Source organism: Lacerta agilis, chromosome 2 (assembly GCF_009819535.1).
Source record: "Lacerta agilis isolate rLacAgi1 chromosome 2, rLacAgi1.pri, whole genome shotgun sequence".
Lineage (NCBI taxonomy): Eukaryota > Metazoa > Chordata > Lepidosauria > Squamata > Lacertidae > Lacerta > Lacerta agilis.
This window is the reverse complement of record NC_046313.1, coordinates 34,481,143-34,508,106: the sequence shown is the minus strand read 5'-3', so window position 1 is coordinate 34,508,106 and position 26,964 is coordinate 34,481,143. Positions and strand designations below refer to the sequence as shown.

Sequence of the window (26,964 nt, the reverse complement as noted above, 5' to 3'; positions counted from 1 at the left end):
CAGTATTCAAGGCCTAAAACATGGAGCTTCAGCTTAGTAAACCCAGTAGTATGGGGCTTGCAATGTTAAGCAATATGCATTGAGGAAATCATGTTATGTTGTTAAAGAGCGTGTAGCAGCTAAGAATATTGTTTGAAAATTCTTTTGGATCTCTTTACTCATTTACTTTTTTAAAAAAACCCTCATTATAAGAAGTGCAGTCCTTCATTGTTGATATTCTTAACTTGACCTTCACTTCTGTTCCCTGGCATTCCTCCACTGGACTATAGACAAGGATGTGAGAATCAAATGCCTGATCACAGAGGAAAGAGGTGTGCATTGAAACCAATGTGACAGTGGCTCCCAAGCCTTTCGCCCCCTGAGCCGCTTGAAAATTGCTGAGGGTCTTGGCAGACAACTTAATGACCTTTCTGCCCATTGCAGGATTTGTAATGCAGTGTGCTAGATGCAACATGAATAGTATTTCCCCTGCTTCTTCCCCCCCGCCCCCTCCTTAGATTGCATTTTATGGTATCGCAATCTGAATTCCACAGAATTGGCCCTTCTGAATGAAGCTCATGGACCCCAGTTTTGAATCCCCTATTATAAATTCTTGTAATAGGGAGGTTGTGATGCTTCTCCAAGTTAGTGTTTTTACTACAACCTTGCTGCATTTGTTGACTTTGGGACATGCTGGGAATGTGCCCCCCGCTGCTCATCATCCAAAGCAGTCTTATTCATTGGGGGGAGGGTATCTTTTGCAAGAGATAATTTGTGTGGAGAAGAAGTAAAGGGGGAGATAAAGAACAACACTGCAATTCTGCTACCACTCAGAAGAAGTAAGCCCTATTGAGTTTGGTGAGACTTACCCCAAAGGAAGTGTGTATAGGGTCGCTGTCCAACACTCTTATTCCTGGTTAGACTGACACACATAAACACACATACATTCACCTCCACACACTGTGTGAATACAACGGAGCACCCTTCTTCTTTCTGTCCCGCAAAGAACCGAAAAGCAGAGGCGACATGCTGGCATTCCTGCCTTTTATATTCTGGGGGAAAGCATGCGAAAGTAAAGGCACAGTCTTAGATGTTTGAAAGTAGATACATTTTACCAGAAATAACCAACAGATAAGGTGCAATAATTATTTTGCAATGCCTTTATCCAAGCTATTCATCTCCGCAGACAAGGAGGCAGGCATCTCTTTTGTCAGGCTCCAGTGACTGTGCAGTGAACATTTCACCGACTGGGGCTGCAGTTCATATTTTCAGTTCTTTAAAGTGAGTTATGGCAAAGAAACCATTTTCAGCTCATACATTCTCCACCCCCCTGAGCTAGCCAATAAAAGAGAAATACCAGGAGTGCGGGGTGGGGGGTGGGGTGGGGAGGCAGTGGCGGCAGTGTGCAGTCCTATCTGAAGAAGTGTGCATGCACACGAAAACTCATACCAAGACAAACTTAGTTGGTCTCTAAGGTGCTACTGGAAGGATTTTTTGTTTTTGTTTTGGCAGTGTAGTTTGTGACTGACAGCTGTAGCTTCAGGCCAGAAAATTATTTTACCTGGTTTCTGCCATTCTTTAACTTCAAATATGGCTTTGTGTGACTGATTAACCATGTTTACATGTATACTTAGTGCTGACAGCTTCTACCCAGCCGATCTTGAGATACAGAGAGGAATGATCTGGTGTAACTCTTAAATAATCTGTTCTGACCAATAAACACTGTTTATCATCTGTATCAAGCATATCATAGAATCACAGAATTGTAGAGTTGGAAGGTACCACAAGGGTCATCTAGTCCAACCCACTGCAATGCACGTGGTCTCCCATCCAGTTTGAAACCATACGCAACCCTGCTTAGCTTTGCAAATTTGCAAGCAAAGCTGCACCTGAATTGTTTCCCCTGCCTCAACAAAACTGCATTTGTTTGGCATGGGTAGCTCTAAGTCATGCCTCTCATAATGCCATCATGCCATGTTAGATTTGATATGGTAAGAGAGATGTGGTAGATTGAAAAAGGCTTTAATGAGGAAGAGTGTGCATCAAACTATGCCAGCCAGCTATTTATTTACTTGCATTTCTTTCCTGCCTTCCTTCCATCTGGAATTCAAGGCAGTGCTATGTATGTGTGGTTTTTCGGCAATCTCCCATCCAGGCATTGACCAGACTTAGACGTGCCTAGCTTCAGCAAGTTGCTGTCCTTGTGTGCCTAACTATGGAAGCTGAGGAACCTCCTTGGGTGTCTGGGTGAGGTAGTAGCAGAGCAGCTAAACAGAGTAAGAGAAGTATCATGCACCCAAACCTGAAACTAGCCGCAATGTATGTATTCAATACAAGACCCCTACCATTTCCCCCCAAATCAACTGCTCTGTTGGTTCTCAATCGCAACAAGACACACATGATCAGAAACAGAAGTCTCAGTTCTTTATTGATTTCACTTATTTCCTCAAACGACTGCTTGGGTGATATACTTCAAAACAACAGTAATAATAAAAAAAAACTTTTGACAAACATTGGTTCAATAATTTAAGTTGACACGTCATGAGATAGTTGGGATGTATTACATGTTTTTGTGATTGAGAGAGTTCACCCAAAGTTACATCTAAGGCAAAAAGCAGTGGATTGGAAACTCTAAGGAGACATAAGAGGCAACTCCTAGGGGCTAAGGTCCCATTGGCTCCACCAATAAAATATTTGAGCCCCTCCCCCAAGTTGATGGGCATTGCCATTCAAATGGTGCACACACACTGTGTCTTGTGATTGATTGTGAGGGGCAGGGCTTACATGGGCCCCTCCAATATTTTTTTGAAGTTGGCACCCCTGCTAGAAGATCATACTCAAAGTCAGGACATGTCTATTCTATGACACCCATTTGATACTTTGTGTTGCATCCAATGGAGCACTAAGTGAATCTTCTGTCAGCACAAGGATTTTTGCGAGTGTTTTCCCTCCTCCCCCCCATGCACCCCCCCCTAAATCTGTTCTAGGGGTTCCACCAAACCTCTGGGGCAGGAGAGGGGGGAAAGACCTACTGTGCAAGCAGTGATCCTTGTGCTGGTGGAATATTTTAGTTGATTGCCACCTTGCTTCTCTGCTTTTGCCATTTGACAACACAGCAGCCTCTCAGTCCAGGTGCTTGGACTAGCCGGTGCTTGGAGGATAGCCGGTGCTTGGAGGTGTCCCCCCACTTCAGGGACTGCTGTTTCCCCCAGGAATGGGAGGGAGCACAAAGGTCTCTGTGTAGTGCTGGCTGCTTGTGGACCATGATCTCCCAGAGATCCTCTGGAACCTGCTTCTCCTCTGGAAGTAGCCGCTGCTGCTGTTAAAGGATCGCTGCCTGTTCCTCAAGTACTCTTTGTAGTTTTTGGTCAGCAAGGTGTACAGGAAAGGGTTGATGCAGCTGTTGCTGTAAGTCAGGCACGTGGTCAGGTAGTTGATGTTCCTGGTGGCGTTGTGAGACACTGGGAGGGGGTCGATGTATTGGGAGAGGAGGTGCCATATCCAGAAAGGCAGGAAGCAGGCCCAGAAGACCAGCACGATAGTGAAGATCAAGTATAGCACTTTTTGGTTGGGCAGCCTCTTGGTCTCTTTCAAAGAAGTCGTTTGGGACACCCAGTAAGTCCTTGCCAGCCGGATGTAAAGGTACCCGATGACAACCCCGGGACCCACAATGCTGGTACAGAAGAGGATGGTGATGTAGATCTTGTAGGATAATTTGCTCCAGGTAGGGAGACAGATGTTCTTGTCCTCTCTTACCAGCTGGATCATGATGAGCATCGGAAGGGTGAGGAGCAGAGACACAACCCATATGATGACGGCAATGCCTTTCCGGTAGCTCTTGGACCTTTTCACGGTGTCCAGGGGCTTCAGCACTGCCAGGTATCTCTCTGTGCTCATCACCATCAAGGTGAAAATACTGGTGTGCATGGTGAGGAAATCCAAGCTGAAAAGGATCCGGCACCCAGCTTCTCCAAAGTACCATCCCCGGGTGAAATATGTCCCAACAATGAAAGGGATGGTGAGAAGGTAGAGTAGGTCTGCTAGGGCAAGGTTGATGATGTAGATGTACATAGAGGCAGAGTATCTCAGATAGTGGCACATCACCACCAAGGTGTAGATGTTGCCTGTCACTCCAATAACGCACATGATGGAGAGGATAGTCCCAATGGTGCAGGTGGCTATGAAGTCCTCTGTGGAGGCCCCATCCCAGGTTGTATTGTAGGAAATGTTGGGGTTGCTTCTGAGTAGGTTGCCCTTATCTGTGCCCACCCTCACTGTTGAGGAGACTGTGCCCTCCATCCTCTTAAATGATCTAACTCAGCAGCCCATGAGCAGTGCAAAGTGAGTTAATCTCAGCTGGGCATTCCGGGCACCATAAGCAGGGCAGAACAGGCTTCATTTTTCAGCTGTTATCGCTTGTGCTGAAGCAGAGGCAGCTTCCCCGAAGTTTACACCAAGTGGTTTATTCTAGGGAAAGGACACAAAGAAACAGAGTTAGGGCAAAGGTGGAAGTTTCAACTGCAGTCTAGATTGTGAGTCTGGATAAGCGACAGGGTTACAAACTGGCAGGCAGCCTGTTTCGTTAGCTAGTTAGGAATTTAGCCCCTTCTCATTCTGATTTTCTGAACAGCTAGTCCAACTCCCTGCATTTGTAGAACAAGAGATTTGCTACCTTAGGTGCCTTAGGTGCCACCAGCAGATTACAGAAATGAGCGCTGTCCAAGGTGACAAAGGTGCCCTATAGCAGGGGTGTCTCCCCCTGGGCAAATGTTTCTGGTCCTCCAAGACCCAAGCAACTTTTATGGTGATGGCAAGAGGGAAAACATAATAAATATGGCTCACTGTGCTCTCCTGGAGATAAAAACCGCCTACTCTCTGCTCATCAGACCCTCATCAATCGTATTTATATGTTGTGATCTTTAGATGAAGAGTGGTATACAAATTTTAATAATAATAGTAATGCTACTACTACTAATAATAATGTAATAAACAGGGAGGGGGGATTTGTGTCCCCATTAGCTGAGAGGAGAGGGCTTATTGTCTCCTCCCTAGACAACAAATGATTGATCTGATGAGCTGGTAGGGAAAGATTTGCATCTCCATTAGAGTACAGTCATACCTCATGTTACGGCTGCTGCAGGTTACGTCATTTCGGGTTGCACTCCGCACCGAACCCAGAAGTACCAGAATGGGTTACTTCCGGGTTTCAGCGCTCGCACATGCACAGAAGCACTAAATTGCGCTTTGCGCATGCACAGAAGCGCCGAATTGCACCATGCGCATGTGCAGACACAGTGGTGCGGGTTGCAAATGCTGTGGGTTGCTAACGCGCCTCCCGCACAGATTGCATTTGCAACCCGAGTGTCCACTGTACTGTTCTAGGCAGAGAGATTTAAACTTCTCCACTCACCCCAGCATTATTATTTTTTCCTGTTTAGCCCAGCACTCATCAGGCCAGTCATTTGATGAGAACCCTTTCTTCTGTTAATCTGCACAGATCAGCTGAGGAGGGGGAACGCGTGTGTGTGTGTGTGTGTGTGTGTTTTGTCGAACGGGTATACATATACACATGCAAGAATGTGGGATAGTCACACCTACTGCTGGCATTCAGACTCCAGAGTGTTGGCCAAGGATGAATGCAACTCTGGCAGAAACAAAAAAAAACAAACATAAAACAAACAAATATAAGGTAACCTCTATAGACGAAGAATACATTTTACTAAATTGAACCCCAACAGCTTTTGGTAAACTGTTCACACTCTTCAATAATGAATCACAATAATGAATTGTATTTCTATGTGGCTAAAGAAATGGCCACATGACTCAGCCTCTGTTTTCCAAGGAGCTCAGGCTGACTTCCAGGCTTGTCATCAGTTTGGGATGAGGTGGCGATCATGGGCATGCTGCTACCCAGTGGTACTGCTTGGCACAACATTCTCATGTTGAACCATCAGACAGCCACATTTTCAAAACCTATGTGTACTGATTTGTTTTCTATCTTTTTTTTTTTTAATATGAGACATTGGTTGGGACCCAGTCAAGAGTTTCTGATGCTTTGGCTGGTAATGGCACACTGGCAGAGGTGTGCAACTGGGGTTCTTACTGCCAGTTTCTTACAACTCAACCTCCACAGTCTCCTCTTAAAGCCCTCTCAGCAAGAGTCCCTCATCTCACCTTGTGGCAAAGAATTTCACCAATTTGTTGCAGGCTGTGTGAAGTTAATTTGTGGGATTGGCTGTTGCCACAAGGTTGGGTGATGGTTTCAGAAGGGTGTCAGAGTGGCAAACGCTAGAAAAGAAGTCTTGTCAGCCTCCAGAATCAGATGGGCTGCTCAGAAGAACAACAACAGGGGAGGGCCATTGCCATGTGGCCATTGGGTTTAGCATGGTGGGGAGCAGGATGCTAGACTAGAATGTACCAGTAATCCTGTCCAGCAAAAGTGATTTCCATGTTCACCCCAAACAGCAGGGGTCTTCCGTGGGCACATTTGGATTTTTGAGATGGTGTAAGGTGGACTCACAAAATGAATGTTGCAGGACATGGCATAACACAAAAATGGATGCCATGTGAGGCAGGATGCAACATCAGATGGCTGCCGTGGGGCGGCATTAATGGCTGTCACACCTGAAAGAGCAGGAAAATAAAAAATGCCATGGGCATGCCCTCTCTCCTCACCTCCCCCCTATCTATAGGTGGCAGGGAAAGGCACCAACACTAGCCACCACCACTCATAGAGAGAAGCTCTTCGCACCTTGCTTCTTTTCAGAAGAGATGGGGTGTTTGCTGCCCAATCTCGGCAACATATGAAATGTGAGCGTGTTTAAGGGTGGAAGGGTGTTCAATGTAGGAGATGCTCAGCCAGTGCAAACAGGCAATGAGCAGGAAGAGGAAAGAGGCTGCTGTGCATTGTGGATTTCTGAAGCCCTTTACTGAGTGAGCCCTTTCACATAAGAATTACCAGCAGAAACATACTGTGCACAATTGACACCAAGCCATTTCTGCAAACGCATAGGTGGATTTTTTTGTGGAGCCACTGCGACCACAGCAATTTAGCACAGAGAGAACACATCACCAGTGCAAACCATGTTTTCCCCATGATCTTGTACATCAGGGGTGGGGAACCTGTGGCTCTCCAGATGTTGTTTGATTCCAACTCCCATGATCCCTGACCATTGGACATGATCAATGGAGTCCAACCACATCTGGAGAGACACAGGTTCCTCATCCCGGTTGTACTCAATTGGGACAGGGTTGCTTGGAGAAAGAAAGGATTTTAAAATTGTGTGAACTCACCCCAAGTTCACATTTAGGTCCAGTTCACATAAATGTAGGCAATAAAAAGTGGGGTTTTTAATGGTCCGTACCACCCAATGTTTGTTTTTGCGTTTCTTAACAATGTTTCCTGAGAAGGCTGAAAGCAGGTCACAGAAATATAGAATCATGCATGAAGTTCTGACAAATTCACTCCTCCCCACACTCTACACTGATTTGGAGAGGGGGGGGCATTAATATCTTTCATTAATATTTCCAAGGAACAAATGATAACAAAATCCTTTCAGGCTTTTGCCATGAAGGAAAATATCTGTGCTGGAGACAGCAGGTGTTGAAAGTGTCACCAGCCTGGCTTGAGCACAGATCTGTCGCCCAGTGGCCAGCACAATTCCTTATGTTACAAAGCAAAGCAACACTGCAGGGGGGATTTTTGTCCAGACTCGGTAGAGGGTAACATTTTAAACTGAGGCTTGCTTCTTGTGGAGGGAGGGATTCAAATTATCTTGTTTGCCTCTCTTCAGGGCCACACACTTCTAAAGTTCCTCTATCCTTAACACAAGCAGTTCAGTCTTCATCAAAGAACAGGTCTGTGAGGCACTTCAGGCAAATTAGATCAATGCATTCATAGACAAAAAGACTGAGACAGTCCGTTTGCTTTGGTGCATATAGTACTACAAGGAATCAGGCAGCCTAGTGCTATGCCTTTTACCTGTAATGTAGCCCCACTTTGCATTCAAGTTGCAGCTTTGACAAAATACAAACAGCACTGGCTGGGGAGCTATTATCAGTATCATAGCAGGTAAGGAAGTGGGATGTAACTGTTTCATCCCCTGCTGCAGTACTGAGGAAAATCCTTCTTCTGAAACTGGTATTTGTTTTGATGGTGAAATATCCCATTGGAGTCAAATTCCTCTTCCATGTACACACACACACACACACACACACACACAAATGAAAAAGCTGCACATTCAATCCAGTAACACATATAATAATAACACTTCTAATTTGGCCCAAGATATCAGCCCTAGTTTAGAAGTGGCACAACGATGCTACTTCTAAAGTACATCTTGATGTGTGCTCAGTTTGGAAACAGGCTAAAAAGACCCAGGTGATAACACACCTTCCTAACAATGAGAAAACACAAAAGATCCTCTTGAGCTGAGGGTAAGAAGAAAAAAAACAAAACAATTTGCATCAGCGTGTCAAAAATGAGGCACAGGCACACATAAGCACATATATACAATGTTTGCATTTTGATGCAGCCCTTGGAGGCATTAAGAAATGAGAACTATCCTTCCTGACCTTCAGCTACATCTTTCGTCTCAGGTGACCAGCACACACATTTCAAGGAGTTGCCCCCAGAAAGATAAATAAACCCCATCCAGAAATGGAAATTCCAGATCCAAACCTGACTTCTGTGAAATTCCAGTTGATGAAGTTTCTTCTTGCGTGAGTGGAGTAAATAAATAATGGGTGGCTTGGTGAAAATGTCTCCAGAGGATCTTCCTAGGATCTTCCTCTTAGACACAAGGAAACGGTGCAAAACCCAGTGCTCAGAGCATCTGGGATGACTGTGTGAAAGAGAGCGAGAGCGAGAAACCTCACTAAGTATGTTTGAAATGTGTGCCCTCCCAATCTTTGCATTCACTCATGCCTGCTATTTATGCTGCTCCCCCGTGACGCTCGACATTGTTGAACTGCAACTGCAGCAGGCGAGCTAGCCGGGATCCTCTCTCTCTCTCTCTCTCTCTCTCTTTTTTAAAGAAGCAGCATTTCAAAAACCAAAGCTGGTTGCTAGCCCAAGAGACAGCAAGCCATGCATTGCACATCAGGACTGTGTCTTCCTGACTGAAAGGGCTACTTATATACTCCTCGAAACATCCTTAGCCTTTCCCCAAGCAGATCTCTGTGCAGGAAGGGGATCCAATATTCTTTGCAGAAGCTTGGGAATGAAAAACAAGTCTGGGGTTTGTGTAAGAAAGGGTTAAATCCTTCTGGGGAAGGTGCCAGCGGGAGACTTGGCATTGAGATTTAATTCCAAAAGGGAGCTGTGAATTTGTTTGGGTTGGAGGATTTATTGACAGCTGATCTACTACTCGGGTATCATAAGTGACACCTTTAAGACATGCTGTCCTGATGATAATAAACAGCTGTCCAACTTGTTTAGGGCTCTCTGCTAATTTCTCTTTCGACTTGGGATGGCTGTGGCAAACTAAAGGGAAAAAGATGAACGGACTGCTTTGAAAACTTTTTAGGACTGGGAGAAGCTGCTTAATGAAGATGGAAGAAAAAGGAGCTGAACGCAGGTAGGGGCTGCAGATGCCGGGCCAAATCACTTGCTCCCCTTGCTCTCCTTCAAGGAGCATTTGTTGTTGACAGAATCATTCTCTGCTGGACCCTTTCAGTGAAGGTGGAATCTTTCCTTATACTACCTTCTTTTAATTATTAAGCTGAAGCTTTGGAGCCTCTCAGAGTGCAGAGCTCAGATTTTCACAATACTGCACTTTCCACAAAACATATTTGTGGACTGATCAATAATGATCCTGTTCAAATACGGAGGCATGTTATACTGGTGTGAGGATACACACGGCACGACATAACAGTGACCGATGTAAGAATGGTGCTCTTTCCCTCCCCACAAAGCATCAAATTTATACTATATGATTGACTAATCCAAAATGATAAATTTCAAATATTGCGGAATGTGTAGTATTGCAAATCTGTACACACAGATATGCAGCCAATTTAAATAATTCTTTTCTTTGAGCATGGTATAGCAAACAGTGGGTAATATAAGACACAAGATATGAAGGCAATTCATAAAACCCTTCGGAACACCAGAATAGTTTTGAAAAACCCTGCAGTTGTACTTTTTAGAAATGTTCAACAGTATACCCATCTGCACAAATATTTGAAATTGTATGTCTCTTAGCTACATTTAATATTTCACACGTTTGTAGAAATGAAGTGGAAGCAGACTTTTGAAAAGCCCCCTTTCTCAGGATATAGTGATGTATACATTATCTCAATCTTCTCTTCGTCGCTAACAAATTCTAGAGGGTACCTAAGGTTGCATCCAACTTTGGTCCTATTCAGATTAGATTCAATAGAAATTAATAGCTAACTTAATGGATTTAGGTAATTTCAGTGGGTCCACTGCAGGTAGTATTTCGTTGGATACAAAACCTATTAGCCCAAAATGGCCAGTTGTCCATTGTAGTTGTTTCAATGGCTGAAAGCTCAATTGATGAAAATTTGCCATCATGGATTAAAACACCCTCCCCAATCAATATACTTAATTTTTTTGTTTATTGTGCTATTGATTATACAATACAGCTCTACTATGGAAACAAGAATTTGGAGAAGGAATTCTTTCTTGAAGTAGTAAGTATTTTTGCACAGAATATTTTTACACTATCTTGACCAGAGCTTGTAGTAGAAATATCATCATTAAAGAGGCTCCCCCCTCCAAGCAGAGTGTCTTTCTGATTTGTCTCATGCCAAAAGATATGAACTTTCCTGCTTAATAAGAATGCTCCCCTAATGCTGAGATTTACTTGTAAAGGGGAACACAGAGTCTGTCTACTTTTTAAATGTTTGACATCATGCCTGCTTTTCAGATCTCAAGAGCCTATGCAGAAGCTTCCCAATATCCCACTCACACAAACACATTTTTTCCCTATTTACAGCAACTATCAGGATCCTTCTTGAGCTCTTTTAGTCTTTAACCCCCCGCCCCCCAAAACATTTTGTATCCTTGGATAATGGTAACTGAACAATTCATTGGAGAGTGTGTATTGACTGCCCTTGGCAGACAGGGGTCATTGGTTGGCTGTGAATACAAAATCCTAGTTTCAGATTTAAAAGCACAAAGGATACTGCAGATGTGTTGATGCTCTTTTTATTGAATTCTATTGTCAAGTGCCTTTTCAGTAAGTTATAGAAAAATAGCAATGGAAGAAAAAAAAATGTGTGTGTGTGTGTAGAATAATATTTAATGTGTATAGGGCTGGTCGTGATCTTTTCAGAGGCAAAAAACAAACTGACAGAGCCAAGAAAGTGACAGGATGCAACTCTTTAGAAAAAAACAACAACAACTTTCCCCCAATTACAGTGTTCTCTGTCCAATTAATATTTCAAAAGAACCATTTTGCTACTGCTCCCAAATTGGCCACAATTAACATACATAGAAAAACTACATATACAAAAACCAGGCAGAGGGCCTTCTTGGTAGTGGTGCCCGCCCTGTAGAACGCCCCCCCCCCATCAGATGTCAAGGAAATAAACAACTATCTGACTTTTAGAAGACATCTGAAAGCAGTCTTGTTTAAGAAAGGTTTTAATGTTTGATATTTTATTGTGTTTTTAATATTCTCTTGGGAGGCCACCCAGAGTGGCTGGGGCAACCCAGTCAGATGGGCAGGGTATAAATAATAAATTACTATTACTGTTGTTGTTGTTGTTGTTGTTGTTGTTGTTGTTGTTGTTGTTGTTGTTGTTGTTGTTGTTGTATTTTGCCCTCTGATTCTTGGAGGACTATAAAAGGTCTCCATATATTGATCAGAATGCTTCCAGCTAACTGCTCCCAAGGAGAGACTATAAAATTTAAGAACTCTCTCTAGCCTGAGGTGTCAGTGTAACTAAAAAGGCTGTTTCCTTGATCACCAGAACCTAATGGATCTCAGGTGACAGAGATGCCCATCAATTAACATCAGAATATTTTATTCACAACTGGGCAGGTTCATGTGGAAGCAAGCCGCCAACTTCTCACTTGACAATTTGTACTTTTGTATAGATATGCAAAGGCTAAACACACACACGTTTAACATGTTGTGAAGGTCTGTCCTAGATGGACACAGCAAGGTCACAGCCTGAGGCTACTGAACTGCTTATGCAAATATTGCAGCATGCAGTTTAGTTGCTCACCAGCCACACAATGTAGCTGCACACACTCAAAAGCCTCAGCAGCTCTTGATGATATTCTGTGAAGGTTTGCTTATTTTTGCTGCCTTGCTCGGGTAAAAGCAGCAGTCCAAAAGTGCAGTAGTTGGTGCCTTCTATCATTTAGGGAATCAAGCAATATATATCCTGTTTCTTTGGATGGTTAATGTGTGAGTAAATTTGTTTATGTGTGGTTTTGGTTTGAAGGCAGGGATGAGGAGTTGGTTCAGGAAACCCTAGGAAATGTTGTCCATTGAGAAATGTTTTTTGAGGAAGCTCAAAACAGCTGCCTTTTTCCACATAATTTTCTCATTCACAATTTCACTGCATGATGGACACAAGTCTTGGGGAGGCCAGAACGTCCTGGGAATTTCGTCGTCCTTGCTTTCAGCACCTATGCAATGTAAAGCAAAAGTGAAGTTCAATATATTACCACCACAAAGCACAAAAGGACATTCTTACATAACTGAAACTGGTTGAAACTGAATTGTCTTCCACACTAGCTGCTGTTTGTGATACTATGTTAGGCATGCCTAAAGTCTGGCCCAGACTCTGTTCCGCCAAATCCCCCAAAAAGCATGCTCACGTCATCAAATCTTGCCCTCTTTGAAAAAAAATTGGACACCCCTGCACTATGTGGATGAGTGGCATTCTTCAAATGAAAGAGTTTGTTTTCCTTTAAAAGGGGGTGGGGTGGGGAACCTGTAACCCTCCACATGTTGGATTCCACTTCCCATCAGCCCTGGCGTGCACATACAATAGCCAGGGATGATGCAAGTTCTAGTCCACATCTGATGGGCCACAGGTCAGAGACATAGCTTACAAAGTTTGAAGAAATCAGATTTTGAAGAGAGAGAGAGAATGATGTAAATAGAATGATAGCTGCCAACACTCAGATTTTAACTGGTTTGCAGTGCAGTTCTGTACAGTGTGTACAAAATTCTAGTCTAAGGTTTTGATACTGTAAAAACAAGGCAAAAATTAAACCTATTAAATTCTGTGAGAAATTTAAGTAGGGTATTCTTGGATAACCCTTCTATCTAAAGAATATATACATAACAAGTTGTTGCGAACATAAAGGACATCAATGATATGCAAAAGTACCTGAATAAATTACAGGAGAGATAAAGTCTTAAAGGAAAATCTGAAAGAGTTGCTACAAGAGAAGACAGGAAACCGGGAAGAATTGACATGGACAAAGACTTTTGCTGCAAACATACACATTTTTCAGTCAGATTTTGTAACTGTTTCAAACAGAGGGAGTCAATAACGATTAATTATCAAGATGACTCTGTTATTAAGAACATTTAATATCTTAGAACACATCTTAACTATGCAAAGTTTATGTTTCTATGAAGAGCTGCATTGGTACAGGTTCATATTTTCAGCAATTTTTTATACGTCTCCTTTCTAGTTTATCTTTCTAAGATCTCCATTTCTCCAGAGGCTACAGATGCTGACAGCAGCAATAAAACCTGTGACTCAAGATCTTGCCCTTCTTTTACTTTCTCCCTCCTTTATTCAAGGACATGATTAACTTAGGTCCAATAATTTCAATGGGTCTACTCTGAGTAGAATTAACATTGGCTGCAACCTCTAGAGACTATTTTTTTGTTATTAAATAAGTCCAATATGTAATTATATTAAAAACAAAGAAACAAACAGAGGCAGATGGAGGCAACTAAAAACAGCTAAACAAAGGAGAATGCTGTAAACAGTCACTAAAAAGAAAACAGGTATATCTTCAACTGCTGCTGAAATGAAAACAACAGAGGTGCCTGACATACCTGTAAAGGTTGACCAAAGCTGGAAAATGGCCTCATCTTGGTCCTTCACTTCGGTGATGAAGTCTGCTGGCAAGCTTGCAAAGCGCTTTGCAGCCGGTGAGTAAAAATAGAAGTTTGTCATGAATTCTCTTGCTGCAGGAAAGACTTCCGATGATGCTAAGGGAAGGCAGAACAGAGAGAAAGGGCAAGGATGTAACCATGAGAATCACAGATCAGTAAGGTGGTGGTGGAGGAAATTGGCCTGTCCACACATACAAAACATCTTAGGCCTCGCAAGGTGAATTCAGAAACAGGCTCTTTTCTTTCCTCAAGGACAAATACTTTGCAGTCACCGCAGATAAGAAGAGCAACAAGATGTGTGGCAAGTGCTTTTCCACCTCTACAGCAATGGTTGACTTCAGCAGTTAAGTACTTCATTTCTGTATCATTTCACTTCTGCATTGTCCACACCACGCTGCCAAACACTATTTTTTTTTTTTTTTTTGTAGCTGAGGGAAGCACAAGGGAAATGACTGCAGGACCTTTTCCCTGTCTGCCATTCTGGACAATATTTCTGTTAGGCTGAAGGGAAAAGAGGCAGAGCCATGCACCTGGCCTCCCATCAGCCATGAGCTTACCTGGAGGGACAAAGCAATGGGAGCTTGGTGCAGTAGGAGTGCAGCAGCAGAAGCCCATCAGATGCTCCCTCTGCTGTGCCCACACCACACTGACCTCTCTGCCACCTCCTTCCTCCCCCTCTGGGTAAGCAATAATACGGCTGAGGGGAGGCCACGTGTCTGGCAGATCCCCTTCCCCCCTTGTTGTAATGGCACTGCACCAGAGGCCCCTTTTCAAGATAAGAAGAGGGCTTTCCTCTCCCCCAATTTTGGTAGAGGGTTGGTGGGCCCCTAGAAGTGGCTCTGTGAGTCTGATCTGCCCTACAAGCTGCAGGTTGGCCACTCTCTGCTGCCGTAGCTCAAACAGTACCAGGAGGTTAGTTAGAGCTTCAATATGGAAAAACAAACAGAAGGAACTTTGCTTACGGTTTGCCCCATCGCTTTTCAGTGCTTCCTGCACTGCCAGCAGGTGGAAGATAATCCGGAGAGAGCATAAATGACTTTCGAACCCGGGTATGTTTCCTTGACATCCCACACAGTCTGGAGTCTCTGGAAAGCTGGCATTCAGACCCTGAAAAGCATGAGGAAGCTCTTTTAATGTAATAGTAGTGGAGGGTGAGCTTCGTCATCACTCCTCATCTTCCCTCGTGTGTGTGTGCGTGTGCGCGTGTGTGTCACTTGGCACATTGTTTTTTCTTGCTTTTATTGTTGAGTCAAGAAATCTGATACAAAAAAGAAAAATCTCCTGAAGAGAACAGAAAGAAGAGGGAAAGAATATGCATAACATTAGCCCTTTCTTTTGCCTTCCAATACATTATGTCGACTGAGTAGTTCTTGTTGAGGCATCAAAACAAAAAGGAAAGAAATTATAAATGGCACTGTTGATCACTTAACTTGTGGTTCATGGGCATAATGGTGTGTGTGTGTGTGTGTGTGTGTGTGTATGTGTGTGTGTGTTCTTTAAAGTGAAAAATCCCTTTTATAACATTTGTAGCTAAATTGTATTTATAGTCCTTTTTAATTTACAACGTAACCTGTGGGAAAGGAAAGGACTATGTACACAACCAAAAGCAACAATTCAATTACAGGAGTAGGTATGAGAAAGTAGCTATTTTCACTGCCTTATTTTGTATTATCGTTCTTTTTCTTATCATTTCCACATTTTTGCAGCTGTCGAAGACGTGACGAGGCGGGGCACAGAATGCATATCATTCTAATTCAGATAAAATCTCCTAGTTTCTCTATTTCTCTCATTCATCAAACTTTGTGTGTAATTATTTTAGCCTCTGCAATTTCCCACACATCACACAGGATATAATTTCCATCCTTTATATTTTGATACCACAACAATTTTCTCTGGTTTTTATTTTTGTTTGTGTATATAAATAAGATGAATTAAAAAAAATAAGGAGATCGAACAGTTCTCCACATATTTCTCAACTAGAATAAGCTAAATCTATGAAGATATACTTTGGGTACACTCTATGTCTCTCTCAGTCCAGGCAGTGGTGGTCTCAGTGGTGGTCAGGACCTGACACACATGAATGTGAAGCCAATGCAGTGCCTTCAAGTACAACTCGCATCATCCCTAACAATTGACTATGCTGGCTGAGATGGGAGATGTGTCCAAAACAGGCATCTGCTACCATTGAACATTCCCCCAAGAACCCCTGTACCTTGCAGAGGACATTCCACAGCAAAGATGTAGAAGTTTCTTGGCACATGGTGGCTTGGGGAAAGTTCTCTGAAGATAAACGTTTAAACGCTACTCAGAAATTCTGGAAAATGGGGGTTAGGGGAAGAGATGCCATGGACACATCTTGGGTAGAGAGAATCTCCTTGTTTAGTTCATGTACCTCTTTTGCAGCCTTTAGAGCTTCTATCCATTCAACCTGCGAAATATTTGTTGACAAGCTGGACTCCTGCCACACTTCCAGTTTGAGAAGGTAGTTGTGGACTGCAGAGCGCTCAGGAAAATACTGAAACAAAGCAACAGGAAACAAGATTAACAAGAGGAGCCCAGTAAACTTCTACCCATGATGGAACTGAATGAAAAGTGCTGTGTGTGTGTGTGTGTGTGTGTGTGTGTGTGTGAGAGAGAGAGAGAGAGAGAGAGAGAGAGAGAGAGAGAGAGAGAGAGAGAGAGAGAAAGAAGCTCTGTAGGCTATTCGCTGGCCTGTGTACATACTGCAGGGTTATGTAAAAACAAAGTACGGCTTGTACACCACCAACTCATCCCCAAAGAGCAAGGATGTCAACCTGCATGATTTGATTTCATGAGAGAGCAAATTGGAAGTTCCAATGTGCAGGTGGAAGTCCTTGCACTCAAGGGAGAATTTGGCTGGGAACAGAGTTCAGGTACTTGAGAATCTTAGTTTTTCTTTCTTTCCAAACCCAAAACTCCCCTTGTACCCAGGTAGGTGTATGTACCAGGAGCTCAAAGGCACAATTTAACTTTAAATGTATGTCAGCTTGACACATTATATGAACCAGGAGTCCTGTTCCTGCTACAAAGGAGCTAAGGTTAAGAAATCAGCCGTATTGAGCTGCTATTATCAGAATGCTGATTAAATATTTGGATTTAATATACCTTCCAGGTAGAAACACAAAGCACTGGTACCTGAGGTAACCCAGGATGATACAGTGGTCCATGGTGCTGAAAGTGTCATGCCCCCAATATTATTATTAAACAAACAAACAAACAAACAAACAAGCAAATGAATGAATGAATGAATGAATGTTGCTGGGGATTGAACCCAGGGCCTTTTGCACACAAAGCAGATGCTCTAGCACTAAGCTATGGCCTTTCCTCACTGCTGGTAAGAATCTTCTGGCACCAAAAGTTAGATATCTCCAACACGAGGTCCAAGTGTACCTCTGTCTGCTCAGGCAAAGCAGGGTAGACAATACAACCAGAGATTCAGTCCTCTCTTCCATGTTTTACCCAAAGACTGGGTTCATATATTGCAAGGGGTTATTCTCACTGATCCTGTTTTGTTTTGTTTTGAATCAGGCACCTTCCCATGCAACCCACAAGCCAGAAGTATAGAATCAACCATATGTTTAATTCATCACATTAAGCAAAGAAGAATTACATTAGGGCATTAGGGACCCTTCCTTTCCCTCCAGGTGTCTCTGGCTCCTGTTTCTTGCAAGTGAGCAGCTGCAGTAATTCAGGCAGTTGCTCAGTAGCCTGGATGCTCCAAGCCTCTGAGTAAGTAGATCAATCAATCTGAAAAGATGGCTTGCCATCACAGCATGGGGGTACAACATGGAGCGTTAAAACCACTCCGGTGTCACGATGTAGCTTTCTCTTCAGTAGTTCAGCAGACAGACACCTCCACCTGAGCTATTCTTCCTCTGTTGTCTCTCCTTCTCTCTGCAGGTTAATTTGCTCAGATTTGCAAGCTCAGTGTGCTCAAAATGGATCAGGAGCCCACAGAGCTTTCTCTGAAGAGCAGCAATCCATTTCTTAGCCTAGTGATTTTTTCCCCCCAGGCAACTCAGTCAATAGGTCTGTGATCTCAGCCCGCAATCAGGAACAGGCTCACAATCCTTTCTAAAGTTCCCAACAACTCTTCCCTTTAACCAAACCACGTTGTTTCAGAGGGGGTAGTTTAAGGCCTTCCTTCTAGAATGCTGACTCACATTTCAAACAGTCTAAGCAGCATACCAAGCAGGAAACTATTCTCTAGTCTAGCCCAAACTCCCATAGTTCTTTTGTATTCTCTTCCTAGTATTATTATTTTTTCGGGGGAGGGAGGAACCCCACTGCTAGATTGTATGCAGGAACCATTGTACTATTCACACTATGTCTTCCTTCAAAGCCTTACATCGGTGTCCAACTTCAGGTACAAACTCTCAAAATTGGATTTTTTTCCAAGTAAGAAGCTCAGAGTCTGAGATGGAACTCGGATAGATTTATGACATTTATATTCTGCATGTGGTTGCTAACAGGCAGACAGAAAGACACATACACACAGAGAGAGACAGACAGAGAGAGAGAGAGAGAGAGAGAGAGAGAGAGAGGAAGGAAGAGGGAAAGGTAACTGGAGAAATGACAGGGTGACCAGGGGATGGGCTGAGTGGGACAACAGATGGAGAGGAAACAGGGAAACTGGCTTGTTTAAACTTTTAGGGAAAGTTTGCTTGCTGATGCCAACCACGGCAGAGCTTCAAACGTAAAAGCCACTTCCCCTCTCAAACAAATCTGCATTTAGCTAAGGGAATATCACAAGGCTAGGCCAAAATTATGCAGGAATGCAAAAGAATAATCTTACACAGTTAAGTTTTTAACTTGACCATGTCTAAAAGCCACTGACCAGCCTACTTCAGGAACTGTTTTCCTCCTCAAAACACAGCTTTTTTAAAAAAGAAAAAATGTACAAGCATGGTTTTTATTTACTGCCCCAAAGGACCAAGTAATCGCTCACAGAGAACTTTTGAAAATGGGAGAGCCCAAAAGAAAATTAAAAGATCTTGCAAAATGTTCAAAAACAGAGTCGCTACTATACCAACAACAGAGAAGCCTGGGTATATGTAGAAAACTTACCTTCGCTAGTATATGCACATACTGCTTCAATGCAGAGAGCCGCTCTTCAGTGAAGTTGGCTAAACTTACTTCAATTCTGTGCAGGCTGCAAAGCACAGCATTCTCCAGGTCAGCCATGCACAGCTGTGTCCTGTGACAGATAAGAGGGTGGAAAGACAGCCTTCATCATTGAAGCAGCCATGTCATCTGTATCACAAGAGGGCAGACTTCAGGGATCATCTGTGGCTTTTTTTTACCAGAGATGAACCAATTGGAGCCTAGTGCAAAAGACACCCTAAGGAATTTTTAGACCTGGAATTTGGTTTTTTGAACACCAGAGGCATACCTTGGGGTTGACTAGGTTGGCCCCTGCCAAGGGCACAGGCCTAGGGAGATGCAAAAATTGCACCTCTCCACTGTGTCTTGGCTCCTTTGGCAAGGGACAGGGGATGGGGCACCAATGCAGCTCCTTGCCAAGGGCACAAGGGAGCCTAGGTATGCCTCTGACCAGAGCAGAATGCAGTTCACAGCCCTTTCACAGAACAATCTATTCCTGGTTTCCTTTAGCTTTTTTCTATTTCCAAAGCATCGTTTACGGTAAGGAGAGCATTTTGGTTTAGCTGCTGGGAGTCAGAGGTCCTTGCCAATTATTGGAAGTCACCTAGAAATCTATACCACTCCTGATCTACCCTGCAGGAATCAGGAACTGGCTTCTGAAGAACCAAATCAGGGCACACTTTGGCACCATCTGGACCACATCTCAGGTTGCTGCTCAGAGTCATCTGCAGTCTTTGCAAAGTGTCACAAGGCCACACATGGTAGTCCGTTGCAGGAAAATAAGCATCTCAGAGAGAAAAGAGAAGGCAGGGCTAGAACCTTCTCCCCTGAGCTCTAATTCTCTATATGAATTCAGGTTTTAAAATTATTTAAATGAAGGTGCTTTCAATCTTGCATTCTCCTACATACTCTAAAGTGGTTCAGTCCAGGAACAGTTTTAGGTGAAAAGTTGCTTATCTAGAGTATCCTGTGCCCTCATTCATTTTGCATCAAAATTCTTATATTCAGTCACTGCTAAGCATACCACTTGCCTTGAGCATTGTGATATCACTGGATATCAAAGGATATAGATATAGATATAGATATAGATGTAGATATAGATATAGATATAGATATAGATATAGATATAGATATAGATATAGATATAGATAGGTATAGATAGATATAGAGATGGTCCCTTTGCCTGCTGGTCCCTCCTTGTCCATTATACCTTGCCATTTGGTTTGTTGAGCTCAGATAGGCCTTCTTCCCTTCTGCACCCAAAGCTGTGCCTGATCACTGAATGCTCACCAAGTGTCAAGGATGACCAGTGTTACATAAATGCAGTGAGAACAGAAGAAAGGGGGGCTGCTTCTTACCTGTCTGCTACCTCCCAGGAGTCAGGGGTAGCCTTTGTTTCTGCTATTGGTGGCTTAGAAGTACCAATGATTTCTCTCTGGACCCCAGGTAGTGTCCGCAGGAAGTCTGTGTAGAAGGATCTTGAATTGTTTGCCCTGTGATGGAAGTAAAATATGAGAGGAGACTCTAAGACGGTGGGCAATTCTGACCTTCTCATGCAGAAGGTCTCCCTTTGCTACAATGCCATGGGCCATGCTGGCTGAGGCTGATGGGGGTTGGACTTCAATCACAACTGCAGGTCACCATGTTGGCTATCCTTGTCCTAACCCATTTTATGCAGCCTCTTCAGTTCAGCTGTCATAAAACCTGTTCAACCCCATTCAAGGTATGCAAGAGACAAACGGTGCAGGGCACTCCATTGCTTAGCATCAACATGCACCTATGCACACGGCTGCACATCTCCGGCACCACTGCCAAAAATGTTTCAGATTTTGTGTTAATGAAGTCCAAATCTGCTCCCAGAATGAGGTATACCACCCATTATCTAAAAACTGAATTGTGCAGAATTATAGGGCTAGAGCAGATCCCGTCAGGTTGCAATTTGACATGCAATTCAGCATATGCAATATGATATGGACCATGTATTTCCCCCCAAAAAAATTCCTGATGCACATCATTGATTTTAGTGGCTGAACTTTAGTGGCCACTAAATTCCTTCAGATGATGGAATTTAGGATCTTTTGGTTTAGACCTCAAGACACACAGGCCCCTTCTGCACCATGCATTTAAAACAGTATTATACCATTTAAAACTGCCATGGCTTCCCCCCAAAAGAATCCTGGGAGGTGCAGTTTGTGAATGGTGCAGAGAGTCATTGGAGACCTCTATTCCCTTCACAAATCAACAATTCCCAGAGTTCGCAGGGATACCATCGCAGGCTGTGTAATAGGAAGACATACGGTAAGTAATTGCTCAATGGGGGTTTAAAGGAATGTAGCTTATAAATCATATGCACAAGCACCACGAACACTGTTATGCAAAAACAGCTCATATATGTATGTCGATTATGGATACCAGCAGTAACTCACAGAGGGATGGGTGTGCAAAGGCCTTTGCTTGAATACAGGAAGCCAGAAGGGAAGGTGGTGACCTTGCATCTAGTCACTAGCTCCACATTGCTCTTCAAGACTCTCCTCACAACAATGTTTTCATACTGGGCCATGTCCAATATGACCTAAGATCAGAAGCGCACATTGTATTACACATGGAGTTGCTCTCTTAGAGTCATAAGCAAACCGTCTACCTTTTCTCTAATGCTTGTCTACCAAGTGATCAGATCATCTCTGCTGCACCTCAACAGAGTCTTAGTACTTACTTCCTTGAAGATGGTGCCGCTCTGGGTAACATGCATACCTCTGATGGTTCCTTTACAAACAGCTGAGGGTGTAGGAGGGCAAAAGCAGCAGTAGACAGTGTCTATGCCCTTTTCTCCCAGAGAAAGCCCAAGATGGACCAGTTAACCTTTCCCCACACAGAACAATAAAAAGTATTAACTGCTTACACTGGGTAGAAGTTTAGGCAAGAACCTTAATCTACAGCTGCCCTTTCTGTGTGTGTGCATGCCACCCATATGTTCTTTGTAAAGTAAATCTGCAAGTTTCTCAATGTCTCATTGAAACTGAAGGCATTTTAATTCTACAAAAAATCCTACAATTAATGTGAGTAAAAGTTACTTGTCTTTAGCTGGTGACTTATCTACAGAGTTATGCAACATGCAAGTCTAACATATTTACAAGCCTAGTATAATGCACAGATTAATCTAGGGGTTCAGAATTCAGGCATATGGGGGTTACTTTGTTTTCCACAAAACCCTTGAGATCCACCAACTGGAGACAAATTTCTGGACTCATAATTCTTTTATTTTGAGTATCGGAACTTTAAAAACCTCATGGTCATAATTTCATAATTCATTCCCAGTTACCCTAATCTTTCTTCATCCAGCAGTATAATTTGGGGTCATCTTGTTGCTGATATTGTTGAACTGCCAAGAGTCCAAAAACTTTGCTGATCTAATGTGAATCACACAGATCTAGATCTACTCTGCCCAACCCTGTTTTTAATCAACCAATTAAAAATCACCTCTCTGCCCAAAAAGGAGTCCTCCCCCTCGAATATCAGGACCACCTTCTTTCCCTGAAGGGAGTCAACAAATTCTGTTGTACTGTAAAATAACAAAGAGAATAGCATGTTAAACAAAATTTGGACTAAGTCCCACATGAACATTCTTTTCATGCAAATACTGGTCCTCCCAATAGCTCAACATTTATTCCTGGGCATAAATCATGCACTGATCCCTTGACGTAACTGGATTTGGCATATTGACATGTGACACTGTGGGAGATTAGAAAATTAAAATGTGTTTTTTTAAATTTATGAATAAAGGCATTTATATACTGCCAACCTGTGTAAAATATCAAGGAAGTGTACGATATATTCAGTAAAACATAACACATCACCAATGATTGGTTAATCAAGAAATGTAAACAACTGTCTGCATAAAAGGTCTTCCAAGCCTGAAAATCAATAGTAAATATGCTTGCCCAATTTCTGCTGGAAGAGTATTCCATAGCATGGGACTGATGACACTAAATACCTGACTTCTTAACATATTTTGTGAGGAAATTGATTGAAATATGCCTAAAATACTTACCTGAGTGGAGCCAACAGTGGGGCATCAGGGGACCACCAACTAGTTAGATGTCTCTCTGCAAAGGTGATTATGGCTTCTCTCAGGCTTTGAGGGTCATCTTTAATTTCTGTGAGGGGAGGAAAAGGCTGATCATGACTTTGAGGACAGTCATTATGCATTCTGCAACCAAAACACCACTCACAAACAGATGCCATGTGACAGCAAAGGCTGCTTGCAAGCCAGATCCAATTTCTCACACATTTTGAATGTGAGCTTCCCTTTGCCCTTTAAACTTTATTTATAAGTATTTATATCCTAATCTTCATCTCAAAATCTCAGGGCAAGGAACATTTTAAAACTAACCCATTAAACAGTAAAATCACTACCCACACCAAGTAAAAGAAACCTGCACAGCAACATCTTTAAAAATCCCAAGCTGAACACTAAGAATTTCCAAAAGCTTGAGTACGCAGCCATGTTCTAAGGTTGCTTTGGAACAGAAACTCTGAGAAAAATAGTGCTGAATTAAAAACAAACAAAAAACCATCCCTAAAATATAGTCTGGCAACCACTCTGACCTTACCTTCTTTATGGGTATTGGGTTGTAGGCTGTGTAAAACACATATCAGGAAGTCAAGTTGCATCTTGCCTTCAGGACCAGAACATACATTCCCGTGACTCATCTTAACATATATAAATATTTGTACAGTGTGCATGAATTTCCAATTTGCTAATATATTTCTATATGAGAGTGTGAACTCCAAGCTGCTGATTGTGAGAAGAGGGGCAGGCTATTCTTTTAATTGCTGACTAAACGTGAAATGGCACAAAAAAAGAGAAAAAGTGGGTAAGGCCAGAGAGATTGTGTCTGTCCTAGCCATTTGCACTGAATAACCGCCCTCCACCTTGGAGTGGGGAATTGGAAGGAGGGAGCAAGAAGCTCAGTTCTCCCTCCAGCTAGTCTCGGCCTAGCAAATTAACCTCTGACCCTCACCCTCAGCGGCGAGAGAGCTCTAGATTCAAATAAATAATTAACTGAGGTTTAGAATCAATTTCAGGATACATACCTTCAAACTTTATGCTATCGCCAGCATATGTAGAGAATGGCTTTAAAAACTGGAAGGAAACAAACCAGCGAGTCAGGTTTTGCTTTGCGCACCATATTTTCAAGTCCGCTGCAGTAACTTAAGGTAGGCACCATTCTGCTTAAACACAAAGTTGCAAGTTGGGGACTGCACCCATCTGTTTAGAAGTTCTGTCAAGGAGGATGAAGTCCTTTTTGGACATTTTGGTGCTGCTGGTTTCTTCTGGTGGTGACTAACTGGATTGTTCTGGCGGCCTCATCTTCTTCCTCTCCCCCCCCCCATATTGATTTCTATTTGTTATTGCTGCATATTGCAATATGTACATAGCAGTTGTGAATGTTGCACATCTATAAGGAATGTACAGGGCCAGGGCCAGGGAATGGTAGTGCAAGGCAGCTGCCAAGGACCCTAGGAACCCAAGAAGAGCAGAGACACCACTTCCTCCTTGATCAACTGCTACCTGCTCTCTCTTTCAAATGGAAAGCACAGGGACAGTGGGACCCAGTGCTACTGCTGCCAGTAAATAAGTTAGACCTCTGGTCTTCAGCGTGCAGCAGAAGGTTATCTACAATAAATGAATGACCCAGGAAGGTGTGGATGTATAAATGAATATATTTGCATTTTGCAAAATGTTACGGGAAAACAAGAAAATCAATCAAAAGGCATCCTTACAGTGTGGGCGGAACTTCACCATAGGCTGGAACAGAGCTAACATTACGAAAATCACTTACAAAGCGATTAACTTTTGTTACAATTTAAGACTATCACCCGTTATCTTTATAAGGATTTCAACAGCTTTTGAAGGAAATACAGAGATATGAAAAAGGAAGAAGCCAGTACAGTAACTGTAACTGGAATTGTAATTATGGTGTTGTATACTACATTTAAAACAGAACGCCTGCCCGCCCCCTCAAAACAAAACAAAAATCAGGTGGATTTCATCAAACTACACCATCTGAAATTTCACATTATCATTACCTTCACAGTTGGGTATGCGGTGACTTCAAAGTCTGAACACATTTTCTCGTTGCACATCTTGCCACAATCTATCACACCCAGCTTCAAAGTAGGTCTCCAGTCTGAAAAGGGATAAAACCATATGGGGTGGGGAAAAGATTTAACAGGGGATGGCTGCTTAATCTATCATAGAATGCAAAGTTAAGAGCGCTCAGTGAACGCAGCAGGTTTTAAACATAAATGTGTCAATAGCGCATATATACGGTGTGTGTGTGTGTGTGTGTGTGTGTGTATACCAGTATATATATATATATATCACAGTCAAAGAAAGGAGATTGGAAATAGTGTGTGTTCCAGAAGAACAAGGGGATGAAAGGATCAGAGGGTGGAATCTGAAAGAAAAAGAACATAGAAACAAAAGAATCTGCCTTCTACTCAGTCAGACTATTGGCCATCTAGCTCAGTATTGTCTACTCAGACTGGTAGCAGCTGTCCGGAATTTCAGACTGGGGTCTCTCCCTTGATGCCTGGAGTTTCTGGGGATTGAACTAGGACCTTCTGCATGCAAAGGCCTTCAGCTGCTGAGCTACAGTTCTTCCCATAAAAAAGAAGGCCTTGGAGACAGGACAAGCAAAGAAGGGGTGCATGCGCCTGCAGAGATGAAGGCTGACATCTACATCAAGGGTGCTGCCAACTTGAATAAAAAATTGGGGGGGGGGGAGAGAGATAAGCCCCACTCTGCATATCAAACATAAGACATGGTGCACACATACCATTTGAATGACCATCAACTTGGGGGGTGGCGCCCTCAAATATTTTATTTGGGGCAGCGAAGACCCCTCAGCCCCTAGGAGTTGGCTCCAATGCCTTACAAAGTGCAAAATAAGAGCCATTAGCTGGGGCATCTAACCTTTTTTGCCTCAAGGGCCACACCAACCCATGTTCTATGGGGCAGGGGGTTGTCAAAGTGGGCATGGTCACTTTCTGCTGGCATTCAGAGACCACCTACTCAAATGGGAGAAGCAAGAGAAAGGGTGGGTGGTTCAAGCGGGAAACACCATGGGAGCGTCACGGAGCTTAAACTCAAGGAAGAGAGCTGGCTGGTGTCTCGAGGGTTGAGCAGAGAAGGGGGAGTGCACGGGCTACTGTCCCTTAAGATGCAGCAGTAGCCGCTCTCTCTGAGCATGACATGGGCTTTCTCTAAATAAGTTGGAGGGGCAGCATCGACGCCTTGATAATCCTGCCTTGGAACAGCGCGCAATGCGACTGTTCAAGAGAAAGAAAATCTCTGAGCGTGCACAGAGGGTCCTTCCGTCACATTCACCAGCCACCAACGCCAAATCTGACGGTGAAGGGGAGTGTGTGTGTGAGAGGCAGGTGTCCCGGCAGCACAATTAGCCCGGCTTGTCCTACCCTTTATATCCTGGGCGAGCGCTCGCCACGTGGGGGCGAAGGCGGCGGAGGCGGCGGACCAGCGCGCGTAAAACTGGACAACCCAGGCGCTGCGAGAGAAGAAGAGGCTTTGCAGCGTGTCCGGCTGCAGCTCCACCATGGGGTCGTGGGTTCCGTAGCGAGAGATGCCGCAGGCTTGCGACGGCGGCGAGAAGAGGCAGGTGGCGGCCAGGAGGACCAGGCAAACGGGCAGCCCTGGCCCGGCTCGGGGGAGACACCTCGGCATGACGAGCAGCAAGATCTGGGGCACTGGGAAGGAGAGAGGCGCGCACACTGCTGG

General features: G+C 43.5%; 2 protein-coding genes across 2 annotated transcripts; both read right to left on the bottom strand.

Moving 5' to 3' along the window:
• Positions 1-2,390: 2,390 nt before the first annotated feature.
• LOC117041095 (urotensin-2 receptor-like) lies at positions 2,391-8,979 on the bottom strand. Its single transcript, XM_033139459.1, has 2 exons — positions 8,660-8,979; positions 2,391-4,446 (listed from the first exon to the last, which is right to left on the bottom strand). The coding sequence occupies exon 2, from the start codon at positions 4,276-4,278 to the stop codon at positions 3,169-3,171; it is 1,110 nt and encodes a 369-aa protein (XP_032995350.1). The 5' UTR covers positions 4,279-4,446; positions 8,660-8,979; the 3' UTR covers positions 2,391-3,168.
• A 3,280-nt stretch (positions 8,980-12,259) lies between these two features.
• Positions 12,260-26,964, bottom strand: LOC117041094 (sulfhydryl oxidase 1-like). Its single transcript, XM_033139456.1, has 12 exons — positions 26,646-26,964; positions 25,254-25,354; positions 24,258-24,306; positions 23,212-23,317; positions 22,641-22,722; positions 21,590-21,735; positions 20,522-20,656; positions 19,128-19,257; positions 16,432-16,554; positions 15,002-15,146; positions 13,980-14,135; positions 12,260-12,586 (listed from the first exon to the last, which is right to left on the bottom strand). Exons 1-12 carry the CDS (start codon positions 26,908-26,910, stop codon positions 12,429-12,431), a joined length of 1,596 nt encoding a protein of 531 aa, XP_032995347.1. The 5' UTR covers positions 26,911-26,964; the 3' UTR covers positions 12,260-12,428.

Excerpts from the sequence above, each read along its gene's own strand:
- LOC117041095 (XM_033139459.1), bottom strand. The coding sequence starts at position 4,278 with ATGGAGGGCACAGTCTCCTCAACAGTGAGGGTGGGCACAGATAAGGGC.
- LOC117041094 (XM_033139456.1), bottom strand. The coding sequence starts at position 26,910 with ATGCCGAGGTGTCTCCCCCGAGCCGGGCCAGGGCTGCCCGTTTGCCTG. Across the intron at positions 25,355-26,645 it reads GCTCGCCCAGGATATAAAGG|ACTGGAGACCTACTTTGAAG; the intron begins GTAGGACAAGCC and ends ATCCCTTTTCAG. Across the intron at positions 19,258-20,521 it reads TCCTGGGAGGTAGCAGACAG|GACACAGCTGTGCATGGCTG; the intron begins GTAAGAAGCAGC and ends TATCTGTCACAG.